General features: G+C 33.1%; 1 protein-coding gene across 1 annotated transcript; it reads right to left on the bottom strand.

Moving 5' to 3' along the window:
• Window positions 1-2,507: 2,507 nt before the first annotated feature.
• Window positions 2,508-13,522, bottom strand: LOC131044481 (zinc finger protein BALDIBIS). The gene is made up of 4 exons (XM_057977809.2): window positions 12,250-13,522; window positions 11,739-12,135; window positions 9,360-11,032; window positions 2,508-3,085 (listed from the first exon to the last, which is right to left on the bottom strand). The coding sequence occupies exons 1-3, from the start codon at window positions 12,377-12,379 to the stop codon at window positions 9,535-9,537; spliced, it is 2,025 nt and encodes a 674-aa protein (XP_057833792.2). The 5' UTR covers window positions 12,380-13,522; the 3' UTR covers window positions 2,508-3,085; window positions 9,360-9,534.
• Between the last annotated feature and the right edge of the window lie 4,892 nt (window positions 13,523-18,414).

Genomic DNA, 18,414 nt, shown 5'->3' with positions numbered 1-18,414 from the left:
AAGGAGCCTCACTGGCTACATATAAATCGAGACTAGAATCCATAGAAATAAATGAACTGCTAAGATAGAATCTTCAATACCTGAATACAGTTCTAGTTAAGCTCTGTCTATTCTGGTCTGAAACCCTAAACCCTTTAACAAAATAACCAATTACAAAAATATCCTCTCATACATAATCTCTCTCATATATTTCACATCTGATATCCATCCATATTTGCATCCTTATATCATCTACATATATCAAAATGATCTAATCCAACTTACCTATATACCCTATACAATTTATCGTGCCTTATGTCGGCTTACAAAGATAATTACAATGTCAATATACACGTCGGCTCGATAACATAAATACATGAATATCAAAAACAATTATCGATGCTAGATCCAAAAGATGTCGACCTTCAATACCGATAACCTGATTCTAAACCATGTCGGCCTACATTGTCGATGAAGTGTTTGTGAAGTACCTGTCGGTACACAACTGAACCAAAACATGAAGCTAGAACAAGATACCATGTTGCCATCAATGACAACATAGTGAAACCAACCAATTGAGTGTCAATTGCCAACATACTTAGCCCTCACGGGATAGGATGAAATTTTATGGGATTGTATCCTTGGGCAAGACTGAAGGTTTTCTTAGTTCGGTTCTTTCCTACTGGTTCCCACACTGAACAGAACATGTAATAAGTTATTTTAATTAGTTAAATATTTGTATGGTTATGGTCCATTACCAATCAAAAAAATAAACTATAAATATATCAATTTACAAATAGAGGAGCTCGAGATTGAAATACAAAACAAAGCCTATTATAGCATTGTGAAATAAGATAAATGAAATGTATACAAGTATCTTCATAAGAACAAAAGTTCTTTTAGAACATTTTCAATAGAAGTAATGGGGATATCTTGAATTGCACCTTAAAAGGCAAAAATAACTATACAAAGAAGAATAAAATCAAAGCATTTTAAGACAGATATAACCTAAAAATTGGGATCCTTGATTTTCTCAAGAGAAATATGTCTTGACGTGCAAGCAACAACACCAACCAAATTTAAATCTACAATTCTATAATTTACAAAAACAGAGTTATAACTTTTAAAATTAAAATCTAAATATTTGGTTTTCTTCTTTCTCTCCATTTATTCATTATGTACTGCAAAAAAATGCAAAAATGTTTAACTTCTCATCTATGGGATTTTATCTAAGGCTAACCCTAATTTATTTAAATGTCTAGAACGTAACATATTAAGAAAGTAAAAGAAAATCTTTTACATAAATCAAGGAGAATTAATTTTTTTTATTTGACATCAACATTCTAGAGTATATTTCACGATTTCTTGCAACTTCTACCATTGTTTAAATTCAAATTAATTATATAGATAGCATATATGTTTCATAGAGAGAATAATTTTTCCCCAAAAACTTCTTTTGCCTATGCTACTATGGCTTATGCAAGTTAAAGAAATCAAGGCAAGCATGTTACAAACATGGAATTTTGTACAATTAATATCCATGCAAAAAATATTTTATTTACAGATGTCCACAATAATTCTAAGCTTATAAAAAAAATTCACGTAATTAGATTATAAATTTAGTAATTAATATTTAGTCATCTAACATACCCAAATTTTTAGATACATACGATAATTAGCTAAAATCATCCAATAAAAGAACTCAATATCATTCTTAAAACGAGATTCTTTTATTTATTATTTAAATTCTAAATATTTATTTAAATATCATTCATAATGTGAACTCCCATTCCTAATATTACATATGGAGTCAATATTAATCTATTAATCGATCCTAGAATGTTAAGATATGATTTTAGCATTTATTTCCCATTAACAAATTAATATAAATTGAAACTTTTGTGACGAAAAAAGTTATATAAAATAATATACATAATCATGGATCCACAAATTAAAAAAAAAAAAATCCTTTTTCAAAACTTTAAATTAAATAAAACTTATAAAGCTCAACAATTCCATTTGCATCGAATACTTCTACCGTCCTCCCTCCCATATATATATATATATATATATATATATAAATAATATACATAATCATGATTCCACAAAATTTTTTAAAAAATCCATTTTCAAAGCTTTAAATTAAATAAAACCTGTAAAGCTCCACAACTCCATTTGCATCGAATACTTGTACCATCCATCCTCCCTCCCCCACATATATATATATATATATATATATATATATATATACATAAAAGACGTGTAACCCCGTTATATCTTCAATAAGTCGAACATAGAGCAAGGATTGAGAAGATGTAAAACCCTTTGGCAGCGCTATGTTTTAAGTTCATTCAAATATCATTTCAACTGTATTGTCCATGCGGCATCCTTATGTGAGACGAGAAGATGAACAGAAATTCTATAAATACAATCTTACAGTGCTCATGTATTCTTTAGTAAAAAGCAACCCGGTAAGAGAGTTATTTTAATGGAATGTTATTTGTTACCTGCGTAATATCTTTTCCATCTTTCTAAGCGAAATAATTTTGTTGCTATTGAAAACCGACATCTAGGAGGACCCTACACAATCGGCCTCCATTCAGATTGATTTAGAAAATTGTGGTGTCTAGTTTTGTCTATTTACAGAAAGAAATGGTAATCAAGCCAATTGCTATATTACCAGGAATGTTTACAATGATAGCAGCAACGTGTCAAATGAAATGTGCTTTCTTACAGTAACACTAATCCCATCAATATCAAGTCCCTTCGAACTATCATGAGTTACTGAACGGCAATCTTATCTTTTCATGTCGCATAAAGTAAACCGAAAGCAAGTGGATATGTACTTGACCAACTTCTAATCTCAACCTATGTCCACCTCCAAGATTCTCTCTTGTTTACAATGTCCTTTCAACCCACTTGAGATTGTATGCTAAACTAGTATACTGTTTAAAAGCTAGCTGCGTAATTTACACTTGGGGAAGCCGCCAGTGAGAAGTAAAGAATGATCTAGACAATGGGAGATTGTCTGCATCTCTATCCATTCTGAAGCCCGAATAATGGTCTTTAAGCAGGTGCTGTAGCTTGACCACCCATGGAGAAACCACTGATGATAACACATGCACAGAACAGAAAGAAACAGAGAAAATAATGTTAAGAATTGAATCTTATATCGCATCAATAAGCTTCAAATGTCAAATAAACTATATGGGCAGTGGATTTAAATGCAAAGTTCAATCAAACAAATAGTCTGAGTCAGATAATTATCGTGTTTCTTGTCAATAGCAGGCTCTGATGCATAAGCAATCAAAGTTTTCCATATAAGGTACTACAATTGTCTGCTTACGTGTGAACAATCTAAAAAGCAGTAGCACAAAAGTCAAACCATATATTCCATTGTGTAAAACTAAATCCATCAATATCCAGATTACATTTGATTTTGATAAAGGTTTTAAATAGGAAAACAAACCTGTAGCTCAACATAAAAAAGTTGCCAATGGAGAACATCTGCTAATGATGGGAGAAAAAGTAACCACCAATAAGTAATTGAGAAGCATTTATTAAAAAAGATGGTGCTCCATTCTTCACTTAGATAAAGGAAGTTAACTATCATTCAAAGCGTTGTCAACCTCTGAGAATTGTTGTTTGGCAACAATTTTATGTTCTGTTTTACAGCCATCTGTAAACAACTTTAAATTCCTCACAAAGATGTGCCAAATTATCATGTCATATTTCTATGGATTATTATGTTGAAGTGCCAATATAGAAGTAAATCCCCGTACTCAATTTGGGTTCTCAACAAAACGCAAAATATAACTAATTGGTAGTGAAATCAGAGTTCAATACTGAAAATACAGATGGACAGTTTATACAATAGCCATGAGCACCAACTGAGTTGAAGGTTGGAAGAAAACAAAATGACTGTCCAAGACATGAATGTCTGATCCAAGAACACTTTTTCCAAATGGATGTTTCTGAAGATAAAAAAATGCTAATGGAAAATGGGTTCACTGGCAGTATCAAAGAAAATACACGATGGTATAGCGTGAGGATCATGCTAAGATTAATGAAAAAGCAACTATACTAATGTTAAATTTTGTAGAACTGCAATACAACTGATCGAAGTGGATAAAATGTGGAGAAGGGAGAAAATTTAAAGAGGTTTACTACAGAAATTTGGAAATCAAACAAACAAATCCCATAATTCCATGCTCTTCTTTAGTTGGTTTTCTACCTACTAGTGCCAACCAGAAGATTATAAAATTAGATTAGTTTTTTTTAGAAATTTGGAGAGCAAGCAAACAAATCCCATATTTCTATGCAATTATACATGCTATTGTATTCTGGTTTGAGAGAGGCAATACTAAAACGTTTTCTCCAAATCTAAACCGTTGTCCATTTAATCTTCCAATTCTGGAATACTCAACCCTTATGCCAATGGAGCACATTATTAACAAGAGAAAAATATTTCCACATTTTAGCTCAAATTGTGTGAATCTGTCATCACTATGGTCACAGGTAAAACTAAAGTATTGGAAAGTTAATTTTTAAGCTAGAATCATAAAGCTCAAATTTACAATGAATACATATCAATAAGCATGTGTCAATTTTATATTTTGAGATCATATTAACAACTGAACACACAACATCATATCAATCAAATTTTGACAACATATCCGACAAATTTTCTAATGGCTTTATTGTTTAGTAATCGACAAAGGATAACTGATACTAACATTTTCTGATCCTCTTTGCAACTACAGATAGTTTTGCTAAAATGAAATCAATGCATTACAAAATATTAACCCATAATGTATTTCAGCCTAACTTAAAAAATAAAAAAAACTGTACTATTGATAATTAGCTCACATATATTTGAAATTCAAGATTCAAAGTTTCACTTGATTCAATACATATATATATTTGTGCAATCCTAAGGGATTAATTGTGGTTATTACACTACCGTTTTATAAGCCCTTGATACAAGGGCTAAGAGAGTTAAATTTCTCAGTATTATTGAGCTTACCTATTTAATAGCAATATTAGTCATATTAAATCTTATATTTTTTTTTATGAAGATTAAAATAAGTTTGAAATGAGGCTATTGCTTTTTATAAAACGGAGTTGTAATATACTTCATATTTTAATAGTTTTATTTGGATGGAACAAAAATATTATATTCTAAAACAAGAATCAGCATTCATAGTCTCAAATAATATATTTTATAAATTTTATAATGATGTTAAAAATAAATTAAATTGGCATTAAATAATATAAACAGTAATTTTATTAAATCTTATAATTCACTTATAATTTAAAAGATTTGAGTATATAAAAATCAAAACAATTTAGATGTTTATATTTCATTGCTACTGAAAACTATAAATTATTTAAAATTTGTATAATCCATAATAAGAAAAGCAATTCTTTCAAAGAAAATGACATATATTTTTTACGAACTTTTTTTGAGTTAAAAGTTTATCTATCCATGTCTAATATTATTTCTATTTAGCATTGCAATGTTAAAGCCAAACAAGTATGACACTATATCTCAAGAGTTAATGATATAGAAAATATTAAAAACATAATAATGTCTTACACAATATAACAACGAAAATTTAAATTATCATCTATTATCATTGGGTGTAAATATAATTGAATAATTTTACAAAACAATTATATTGTTTATAATATAAAACTAGAGACATAAAAGAAAAAATTACTTCTTTGAAATATAAAATAAAACAATATTTAATAAAAAATAGAATATAGAAAATAAATGTTCACATTCTTCCTATAAATCTATATAAGATATTGTGATAAATTATAACAAAATTATATATTAACTCAAACCTATTACAAATATTTATTTTTTATTAAAATTAATATTATAGTATCAAAATGGTACAACCTGAGTTGGCCTAGTGGTGGATAACTTGTGCTCTTAAAAGAGAGGTCACAAGTTCAAACCCCAAAACGGGGTAGGGTATGTACATCTTATCGGCTTCGGCCTATTACCTACCAAAAAAAAATAAATATTATAGTATCAAAATAATACAATAATGTTATTTTTTTCCTTTATCATGCACCACTATAAATCTTATTGTAAATATTATGCAACAAAGAATACAATTTTTTTATTAAAAATTCAAGCACTTCATTGTATAAATATTTTATGATATCATTTTTATGTATAATTTATAAATATTATATATGTATAAAATTTATATTTATATTATTATCTAATCTTTTTATTAAGTCATTATATTATTATAGAAATTATTTTTTGATTGATTGATTGTGGGTTTTATATAACACCCACTCTTAATGATAAAATATTATTACAACTCAATCTTAAATTCAAGTCTAATCTAAGGGAAAACAACAAATATTTTGAAATATAAATCACTCACATAATTAGGAAACTAGAAAAGAATAGCGAAGAACTCAATTTTATATTCTTTTATATTCTTCTTTCTAGACATTCTAATTATAATAAAAACATTAGCTATCATGGATTGTGGAAAAATAATTCATTTTATTCTAATTATTTAAAATAATATTATTTCTTAAAAAATGACAAGTCACACTATTCAAACACACTTTTCTATGACACCCTTGTATCTCTAACATAGCTTGAGAAGAGGAACTACAAATGGGAGGAGAAAAAACATACCATAAACTAAAGAAAGGACACTGATAGAATAAAGTTTTATATTGTGGTTGTGATTAATAAAGTGTAGACAATAAATATTTTTATCCTACATAAACTAAGAATGAGGATAGTGTTTCATAGATCTCTATGATCTTTAATAGTGTTATGAAATTAAATTCAAAGTGTTTCATATACATGATAGAAGAATATATTAAATTTTTTAAATAAAATATATGTAGAAGAAAAAAAGAGGTCAAATAATATCACAAAAAATAAATGATGAAATAAGGAGTCTAATTAGAATATTAGATTGGGAGGGATGCTATTAATCAATGACTATGATTTAGAAATGGAATAAAATTATTATTTGGTAGTTTTTATGAATGTACTTGATAGGATCTAATTTTATGTATTGAATCTATTGTAGGAACAAAATAAACTATTCTAAGAAATGTGTTAAAGACTATTTCATAATTCAAGAAGTAAAGATTTGAGAAGATGACCCTCAAAGACTACAAAAGGGATAGTAGAGAATAATATTTGATATGACCTAAATTTATCTATTGAATCTATTATGGTTGTTCACAATAGGGAAAGCAATCAATTATTATGCAAAAGGTATTAAAGACTATCTCACAATCAAAGAAGTAAAACTTTGAGAAGGTACACAATAAAAAACTACAAAATATACACACAAAAAAAATGAATAATAGAGATTAATAATTTTATATACATTTGTAGAAGGATTATATTTGATAAGAAATACAGTATTATAATATTAGTATATATATTATAAAAAAAGAATGTAAATCATTTTATTATATCTAAAAATTCAAATTTGTGATGATTATTTTAATATATTTTATTCTTAATAGACAAGACCTAATAAAATTAATCCGTAATTTTTTAAAACATTTTAACTTTATATTATTGTTTTTAATAAATATTAAATATTATATAATAATTAAAATAAAAAATTTCTAATGACTAATTTTTAATATTTATTTATAATATAACTTGAATATTAGAAATACTTCTATAAACAATTTTTCTATTTTTTAATTGTTTTTATCATGCAAGAAAATAAAAGGTCAAATAGATCCATGTTTATCATGTTAAAATCGAAACATGCAAAGTAAAATTACAATTAACTACTGTTTAGATACAATACACAATACAGCCAATTAAGATATATGCTATTAGAATAGAGTGTAATATATAATTTTCAATATAAAAAAAAAAAACAATAATTAAAATCAACACCCACTGTTGGGTTTTTTTCTACAACACTACTGTTGGGTTTTTCTGCCTACAGATGTGAATACCATCCAAAAGGAATGGAGATATTTCTACTCGATAAAATTGCGTGGATTTATTTTATATAGCTTGAGTGAAGCTCTAATGAAAGAAGGCTGAAGTTTAAACTGTGCAGGATTTAGACCTAGATGAATATCTCTGTTCATCGTGGATTCCTAAAAATTTCCTTCGCTTTTTCTTGTTGTATTAACCAAGAATAATTAAATAGGTCTATGAAAACGACAAGTCACAGAGTGACGAGGGAGGAGAGGGGTAAAATGTTGTTACAGGTCTCTCAATGTCCATTTCACAACTGTAATGAATTATTGTACTTGAGCCAGCCTTCTCGAAAGCTACCTGAATAGTTTGAGCAAGGAACAGAGATGTACCGTCTCTCCAAACGAGAAAGTTGAATGATTCCGTCAAACACGTGGAAGTTGTGGATTTCTGAATCGAAAATCATGTCGATTCAAATTTCAAACCAGAGAGCTTTCACGGATTATAAATGGTAGGATGTTATCGAGTGCAATATATTCGTACCCTTTTGGGGGCGGGTTAATCCATATTGCAGAGTATTCGGCTAAGATCTTCTGGTCCAAATCTGCAAGTGAATCGAAATTATTAAAGATGAAGGATAGCTTGCACGCGATACTACTGTGTATATACTGTAGTTCAGAGCTTTCAGATCGCTATAATGGTTTTTCTCTGGTTATAATGGTTTTCTCAGCACGGAAGCACTTTTTTTGGCTTTTAGGAGCCCTCGTAAACGCGGTAAACGTTTATCCTAACACAGCTAGAGGGCATAGTTTTCTAATATTGGATTCCATAGACCTCGCTTACACAGTTACTAATGCTTTGGCGTTTCGGTCGATGGAATGCTCACGTGAAGCATACTGTCGAGAGACAGAACTAGGGAAGCGTATCCGAATATTATCACAGTAACAGGAAGAAGATTTATCCTAGTCACTCACTTAGGCTTTTTAAAGTCTATGTTAGGCTATTTGATTAACGTCAACGTTGGGTACGAAAGATAGAATCTCTGGGAGACGGATGACAAATCGATTCTCAAGCCTGTTCGATTAGCAGAGAAAGCAACTCTACGAAAAACCTGCACGCTGTTTTGTACCATTGCCTGGCACAGTGCTTAAGTTGATAAATTGGTATGGTTTTCCTTAAATCCATCGGTTGAATCAATTCACAGACGCTTCGAAGTCGAGGTCGAGGTCTCAATTAGAGGTCAGTTCAAAGATATAGAATCTACCTTAAAAAGGTGAGAAATTAGAGGTCTAATCAATAAGGATTTTTATTAGAAAGCAGACAACAATTTTTTTTTTTTTTTTCCAACTATCTATGTTGCATTGTAAATGCTACTTCAGAGATTGAATGTGTAAACTTTTTAAACAATTCTTGATAATCATACAGAACTTACCCCACATTGAATGATAATCTGTTGAAATCTGAGAGTTGGGGTGAGCAATGCTGCTGGTTCTGCTTCTGAATCAGTGGTTTCCATGTGAAGTCGATCAGAAAAATTAAATGGATACGGCGGCATCCCACGATCTTACAGGTTAATGGACATGATTGATAGGAAATGACTGCGATCTTTAAGCTCTGTGGTTATTAAATGAGGTGATGTTTATTCCTGAACTTAGTGAAGTGAAAGTGGCTGCAAGGTCATGATCCCGCTGGGAGAAAGTCCTTCCATGTATTCCTCCAACTTGGACTCCACCAACGCCTAGAAAATCTCTGGTCAATCCATCTGCCGACCCATCTTCGTTCCTAGCAGGATTACCCATACCCATTCCTCCTTGTATCATCATCATCTCTTGTGAGCTTCTTTGGAGAGATTGTTCAAGATTTTCCTTAACAGGATTCATATTGGCTCTAGCAGGAATCATATTCATGGGTGAGAAGGTCCCACAATCTCCCATGCTTGCCCCAAAAGCAGACTGCATGGCATTCAAGCTGCCCGCAGTAGTGAGTCCACTGCCATCCCCAGACAAAGAATTCATCAGATCGTGAAGGCCCACATTCTCTGATGACCTGGTGCTGCCACTGAATGACTGGGTGCGTTGGAAGTTGGAACCACCTTCGGTTACATGATGATGATGATCCATTGTCCCTTTCATAAAGGGGTTCAAATTCTGAGACCCCTGCAAGCTAGTATTATTCATTGGAACCGCTCCTTGGGGTCTCTGGTGGTCTTGAGGTGTTCCTTGCCATGACAATCCCAGACCCACTGAAGTAGAATTTGATCCAGGCATGCCGAATCCTCTGAGCAAGGAAGAACTGCTAGAAGTTGCACCCATTTGTGCAGCTTTCTGGAGCAAGGCAGTTGCAGACATCTGGGCGCTGTGCCCATGCTGTTGACTACTGTAGTTCATAGAACTGGTATTGAGATTCCCGCCGTCATTCACATTATTATTACCAGAAGATGAGCTACTCATCAATCCAGAGGAAGTTGATAAGGAAAGCCGAGCACTAGCGGTGCTTCTGTCATTCCAGTTGGTGATTCCTGATCCTCCATAGTTTTCACTATTTCCACCCTGCTGTAGATTGGAAGGAGTTGCATTCATGGGGGCTGATGCGAAGAGATTGGGATAGAGGCTTCCAGAATTAGAAGGCGGCATTGGCAACAAAGCAGATAAAGGCTTTGGCCCTTGAGACTCATCATAATCTGAAGACCCAAACATGTTTTTGGGCGGCTGAGCGAAAAACCCAGAAGCTGCCACCTCCATTGGATTCATATTGCCCCCTCTAGTGGCCTGTTGATCTCCTGGACCTTGTCCTAACCACAACGACAGCCCAGGCCTCGAGTTCATCTCCCCAGATGATACTGCATTGTTACCGAACGATTGTCTAAAGAATGATGGATTATATTGGGCCTCTAATGCAGTGGCTACTCCAAGTCTCGACATATTACTTCTTCCAGGCGAAGGAGGAGCCCCCATTACATGAGGCATTGCAGCAACTGTTCCTCCCTGCCCAACGGCTAAAGGATTATGTATTTGGCCACCTTCTGTAGTTATTCCACCAGAAATTCTTGCGCTTTCTTCGGCCAAGGCGTCACAGAAAGCCCTGTGGGTGATGAAGCTGTCTCTCCTGTTCACAGAGAAAATGCACAAATTGAGGATCTCCCCTAATTACTCTGAAAGAATCTCCATGTCCAAATTTAGAACCACTGACCCTGATTTTTTATAGCTCGCAAGTCATTCAATTTAAATACAAAACAATAAGTAAATTTATAAGCGCAAATGAAGCCGATCGTGCATTGACAAACACATAAACACTGTTGCACATTGAATGAATCAATAAATGCTGATACAAACCTAAATGTTATTGAAGTAGTTTGTTTACACATGGGTTGGCAGCTGTGAACGTGAAAAACTTCTGGGTGGCATAATTTTACCAACTTCAGTTAAAAGAAGGCATAAACAGCGATGTCGGCAACCATATGGATCTAGTTTTATCATTCGCTCACTCGATAGAACTTAGGATTTAATTTTGAAAGAAATACGACAGACACTCACGAGGTCGACAGCAGGTTATTAGCTAATGGAAGGTCACTGGATGTCAGTGCCAAGGAATTTTGAAAATAATTACTATTGACATGAAGCTGTTCATCAAAATGTTCTTTTGGTTGCTTTTTTTTTCTGCTTCGCCATTTTATGAACTGTGCCGAGGCAAACTACTTTTAAAAAAACAGTCTGTAAACAAAGTTCATTGTTTCTGATCTATGAATGATATTGCTAACAGACAATATAGAGAATGACGGCAGAGATTTCGTCGGAAGACAAAAAATGCTTACCTTGAGAATAGAGTTCCGCAGTCGCATCTGTACTCTCGGGTGCCGCAGGTTTTGGAATGGGCTTTCCAGTCGGATTGGACAGCGTATCGCTTCGAACACTTATCGCACTTCCATTTCTTTTCGCCGTGTTTCCGACAGTAGTGCTTTTTGATTCCGGTAAGGTCGCCGAGTGCCCTGGATGGATCATGGTGCACGCACGATGTCTCGGGGCATATGTACACTCTCTTCTTTATCTCCTTGCTAGTTCTTTGCCGCAGCTTCCATGGCAGATTATGCCCTCGCCTGTGAAGTTGCAGGTTTTGGTCGCGCTGGAACCCCTTGTTGCAGATTTCGCACACGAATCTGTTTGTTGCCATCAATGTCTTGGGCGACAAAGCTACAACTTCGGCTTCTGGGTCTGCAAATAAACAGCCGCCGTTCAAATCTTTACATAAATGTATAGATAGCCTGAAACTTCGGGGTTAAATATTTTCGAAAATTTTACAAAACGAGGGCGCGCACGGATAATTACCTGGAGTGCCTGGAAGGTTCCTTTTTCTCTTCACTGGGACCGACTGGGTAGGGTTTGATGCAACTCCTCCTGTAGATAGCATGTTGTTATTTCCAGATGAAAAGCTCGCCTCACCAGTCATAGTGGACATTATTTTCACAAGTTTCTCCTCAAGATCAGCTTCGGCGGAGTTCGAACTTCGATACTGCGCTCGGAAAGCTAAATCAGCTCACGAGAGAGAGTAAGATACAAGAAAGCAGAGCTGTAGGAAGAATTCTCTTACTTTCCTCCTCCTAGCTATCCGAAATGATTTCTATTTCCTAGATTTCCTACTTTAGATCGATGTGCCGCAGACACTTGTTACACTAAAGCCGATTCTTCTGGTCCTTTGCAGCTTTAGGATTCGGTCAATAATGGCCAGCGGCAGGCCTGGGCCTCCCGCATCTTGAACGGCTTACAGTCTTCCAGCAATCCAGATCAATTATCTAGGTAAAGAAAGTGAATACTATTTTCCTGGTTGTGGGTGTGCAGAAAATCTGAACAGGTATACCCTTGCCAATCCTCAATGGAAATAAATCTGAGGTTGGCAACAGACAAGCCACTAATTTTGATTATCAGGATTCCGAAATCCCTCCAAGCCTGTAAAAGGGTTTTGTGGATAAAACCAAAAAGAAAAGGCAAAAAAAAAAAGTAAAAGGTCGGTTACGCACGGGGCCACCGCCCTGTACTCCGTCCTCTACTTTGATGGCTTCCCTCAATCCGTGCCTGCTCAAAATTCAGATCATGTCAAAACATCTACACTCTCACTCCAACTGAACCAATTTCAATATCAGACACAGAGACAGAGACAAAAACAAAGACAAAGACTAAGACTAAGACTATGATAAGACTCTCCTCCTTCCCTACTGCCAAAAAATCTCACTCTAATACCCAACAGAAACAAGATCAAAATGGTAAAATCCTTCCCAAAGTGGAACCCCAGATCAGGAATCAATACATCATTATTGCCCGACAGAAAACCAAACAAAAAAACAAAAAAACTTCAAAAACAGAAGCAGCAGCAGCAACAGCAGCAGCAGAAGCTGTTAAAACTTCCCCAACGAGATGAAATGGAGTGGAAACGAAACGAAACGAGCTCTATAGAATATATGTGCTATTTGTTTCTTTCCTCACAGTCCTCTTCTCTCACTGTAGTCACGAAATGGAATATATTTCTGTCTAGATATATAGATAATTGTATTTCCCACCACTAGAGCCAAAAGGCAATGCTCTAAAAGATGAAAGTAAGTAACTAGTTATGGCATGATGATGACGATGATGAGGTCGTAAAGGAGTCGTCGCCTTTCCCGGAGGAATGATTAACCTATTATTAAGCCCACCTCCACCATGCTACATTGACCACCACATATTAAATAACCCCCCTTAAGAAAAACCCTAGCTTCTTTTAGTAAAAATAATACACGCGCGCTGTCCACTTAAATTTGACCAATTCCAAAACAAATAAATAAAAACCCCTTTTTTAAATCCACGCGGTCTGGGTGGGAAGCCCAGCTGTAGCATAGTGAAAGCGAAATAAGCCAACGCTGATATAAGTGATGGCAAATAATATAATTAAATTTGAAAAAATTACCTTCCATGGTCTCACACGTGTGGAAACGCAGGCGGGTAAAAGAGTGGACTGAGGACTTACAAGAATGAATGAATTTTGTGTATTATGGAAAGGGAAAGGCTGCCGCTTGGTTTAATGTGTGCGACTGTGCGCTATTTTTATATACAGCAAAAGGAATAAGTTTGTTGGTTGGGATGAGGATAAGGAGAAGACGGTAAAAACATGTCGGGTGGGTGAATTTTTTGAGAGCAGAGTCTTAGTCTTGTTCGTCTGCTTGCGAGCTGACTTAAGGAAAAAAAGAAAAAAAAGGCTTTAATTTTTTTTACCTTGACCTATTCTTTACCCCCTGGTCTAGCCCATTTTCTCGGAAGGCCAACTTATGCCTTTTTCGCCTTGTATTTTACCTTGCTTGGCTCTATGCACATTTATTCTATATTGCAATTTGATAGTAACATTCTCATATATAAAATTTATTCACTGGAGAATAACTCAAATTCCATAAGCGTCCGACCATATACGACAATTACTCTCTCAATTTCAATGCAAATACATGTTGCTCTAACTAATGTGCTTAAAATACTATTCTTTCTCCGTGTGCAACTCACTTAACAAGACATTTTATTTGCTTCCAACATGTTACGATTAAGATATGTACAAGGAATGAATGACCATGTTCATTCCGATCACCAAAGGGTATATACACATTACATATATTCTTAGGAAAGGGTATATATACATTACATATATTCTTCCTTCTTTCTTTATCTAGTCATTGTTTGTTGGGCATGTGTTCAACAAACCGCCACCGCCACCGCCACCGCCACCACTCGCTTCTTAGTCTTGTGCAGTCAAACTCCCTTTGAATTTCGGAATAACAGTTATATGTTAACGTTACTTGCTCTGTGACCACACACATCTATTCTATGTAACCGTTTGAGATTGTTATTTTTTTTCACGTTTCATTAGACGACAACAAATATTCTGCAGCTAACTTATAATTTTAAAACTATAAGATAATTAATTCTTAGGAGCTTTTATGAGATTGGAACTCTCGTGACTAGAGCACAATATCGCTTAAGAATATGTTGGTTACAATAGTTATAAATATATTGTTAGGAAGATGTTATATTGCAGGGCAGGAGCCAATACCCAACGGTCAAGATCTTCTGAGGGGAACCCTTCAAATCATGGATCCGATATTATGAATAGGAAAGAATATCCATCTACAATGAAGTAGCGGTTTTCTTATGATGGGGACAACTTAATGTCAAGACTTGTGACTCTATGGATTGTTTCACGCGACACAATCCTAGCAGCTTTTCTTTTATTTTTAGAATATGGCTGCCTCCTTGTGTACCTATACTTATGTCTTAAAAACATTTCTTTACATGCTAAGAAGTATAGTAAGGGTTTCATCAAAGTTAGGAGGTTCATGATCTTGACTTCTCTTGATAGCGATTCAAGCTCTTAGGATGTACATATTTGTAAGAATACGTGTCATATATGTGATGGTGGTGTATGTACAATTTTTCTTTTGATGTGCATTGATTCAATGATCTATTATACTTTTCATTTGTGGACCTTGATTTCTTTTCGCAATACTTAAGATTAGAAAGCATCTATAATATTCAAGTGCCACGTAAATTGGCATATTTGGTAGGTGAACCGATATTCTAAAGGATGCTCTCTGAAAATGAAAACATTATATTGGAAAAATTATAATATGAGATAGGTTGATTAGTCCATCTTGTGAAACTTGTTATTTAGACTAGGTAACACTATACGACATACTATTGCATGTAGAAATTTGATTGGAAGTGTTTGCCCTAGACCATTGGAAAGCAGAGTAGCAATTCACTAATGGGTTCAAGAATAGCTATTAGTTCGAATACCAAATAAATCAAATTAAGGATTGTAATAATGTTTTTACATCATATATGTAAAGTGGCACAAAACAAAGGTATGGAAGTGTACTTTTAATACTTATATTTTCCCCTTCAATTGTGTAAATAAATTTTTAAATCAATCATGCATACCAAAGGAAAAAAAGAAGAAAAATAAATATCAAGAAGACCTAGGATACAATAATGGATAATGTCTTGTGATCTTCATGTTCTTGTGTCATAAAATTAACATAGTTTGAAATTCCACACAAAAGGCCATTATTTGTACCTATGAAAACAAACACCTTTTACAACTATACACAAAAGTTCAATAGTTGTACTTTTTAAAACAAGCATTAGTGCTTATAAACATTCATAATCATCATCAAAATACAAAAAATGTGTAGGAAAATGAGTTGTAAGGGTAAAAATGGTGGTGCAAATGGGTTCATAATGCAATCACGGAATTTGTGACCAAGTTGGCCCCCACAGAGTGTACACACATTGTGTCATGTAAAAGGTGATTTCATATATAGAATTATGATGTATGAGGCAATATTGTATTGACTGACATTTTTGGCCCACATGATGTTTACATGCATTTCAAGTTAAGATTGAGATGAAGTTATGAAGCATAAGGAAAGTATTGATTTGAGATCATATTGTTCCCCATTACATACACATTCATAACCATGTACAACTAATATTATATGAGATAATGATGTATGAGGTATGAGGTATCCATGTAGTTGTGGCAAATTTTCCCCCAAATCATGATCATCTCCATAGACATGAGAATTGTAGATTTTCATTGGTTCATCTTCATCCTTTGGTATGATTATTACAATATATATTAATAATATTCATTGCTTGGATACACTTTCATATCTATTGTATTAATTTTTCCAGAGATGAACTAAATTTTATGGTGCATCATGATTAATAATCCATATTACTTGAATATAAATTGGTTGACTAATCTAGAAATCTTACATGTATTAGAAGTATTATTTTTCATATAAAATACTTTTACATTTATTTTGATACTATGTCAGAAGTCTCTTAATATGAAAACTACTTGTTCAAGGTGAAAAGCATCATAACATTAATCACCATCCTAGCTTCCATAAGTTATATAACCTTCAAAAGATCATAGCATTAGATCTAGGTTGTCATTATTGAACTAAATATTTCATTTCAACTCAACATGGAGTCTAATGTTAGTCCTAGTTGGTACTATTCTTATTCTTCACATTTTATTGGCAAGTTCAAGTGTCTTGTTCTTCTCTACACTAATAAATTTTACATTTGAATATATATGGATGTGCACCAATTTCACCCATATGAACATGTCATAGTTGTGAGATTTTCTCTATAATGAGTGCTATTATAATGGTATTAGTGGTGGACAAGTTTCTTGCATATAATTTTAAATTTCATTTTAAAATACCTCCTACCTTGGTCTAGTAATGGGCTCAATGAGGACTAAAACGACAAGTTATTTATGTTGATCCTAAAAGATAGTGTTTAGAATACCACACTAAATTTGAGGTATATAGTTTGACAAAATATGTTGATTTAAACCTCTTAAATTTCTTTATTTTGATATTGAAACTTGAGATTAGAGTACAGGTTAGCATTACTATGTGCTCACTCTATAGATGTTGTATTTCTTATGGCTCAATTATTTAAAGACAAGCTTCTAACAAATGAAAGAGTTTTATTTACTATCATCTTAGTATTCCAAGTAGAGGATGGAGAATTTCAATCAAGTCATATACTACACACTATTAAATTATTTTTTGAAGATGAATTAATAGAGAATATGACTAAAGGAATATGTTTCTATTATGATGAAAAGTTAGATAGAGGATACCCAAAAGAGTTGATTATATCTCATTGATTTTGTAAGAGTGCCTAGCGGTACAAAGGATTCTTCTAAAGCATACATGGAGGTGGAGTTCCTAGACCTTTAAGAAGAGGGTGTACTCATATCTACATTGATCCTTTAATAGGATTATTTTACCCTCAAATTATTATAGTCATTGAATAAATAAAACATAAAATAATTATACTAAATAATGGACAGAAAATATAGTTTCACTAATAGGAAACTCATTGATCATCTCTATTGTTACGTCCATTGTTCTAATAATTTAAAAATTGTTGTGGCCAATGGGAATTCCATGACCTATGGAGTTAATTTTTATAATATCATTTAGCATAGTGGACTATTAGTGGGCCTCTTTGTAATGAGAAAGATTATATGCCTTGTAGTTTTGTTAATATAACTTTTCCTCACTTTAGTATCGATTACTTGGAACCATTTACTATGGTTGGCATTTTTCCATTTGGAGTTCTACATGTTACCATATTTTTATTTTTTTAGAATTACCATAGGTTCTTAAATAGTTTTACTATGGTCATTTTATTTTATACATTTATATTAAAAATCTAATGATGAAATTCTATGTAGACAACAACATAGTTACATAAATGTTAGTGCAATCATATTTCCATATTATGATAGTATGACCATATATATTTAATGTAAATGATACATTGGTGATTTATCAAATTTATTATCTTATAATATCTTTTTGATCAATTTCTATCATGTTTGTAACCTATATTTTCTCACCAATTAAAAACAATTATCTGCCTTAATGACTATTGATATTCTACTCCATTCCC

This window comes from Cryptomeria japonica, chromosome 7 (genome assembly GCF_030272615.1).
Source record: "Cryptomeria japonica chromosome 7, Sugi_1.0, whole genome shotgun sequence".
Taxonomy (NCBI): domain Eukaryota; kingdom Viridiplantae; phylum Streptophyta; class Pinopsida; order Cupressales; family Cupressaceae; genus Cryptomeria; species Cryptomeria japonica.
This window is presented reverse-complemented; position numbering and strand designations above follow the sequence as displayed.

Excerpts from the sequence above, each read along its gene's own strand:
- LOC131044481 (XM_057977809.2), bottom strand. The coding sequence starts at position 12,379 with ATGTCCACTATGACTGGTGAGGCGAGCTTTTCATCTGGAAATAACAAC. Across the intron at positions 12,136-12,249 it reads GAACCTTCCAGGCACTCCAG|ACCCAGAAGCCGAAGTTGTA; the intron begins GTAATTATCCGT and ends GTTTATTTGCAG. Across the intron at positions 11,033-11,738 it reads TGCGGAACTCTATTCTCAAG|GAGAGACAGCTTCATCACCC; the intron begins GTAAGCATTTTT and ends CTCTGTGAACAG.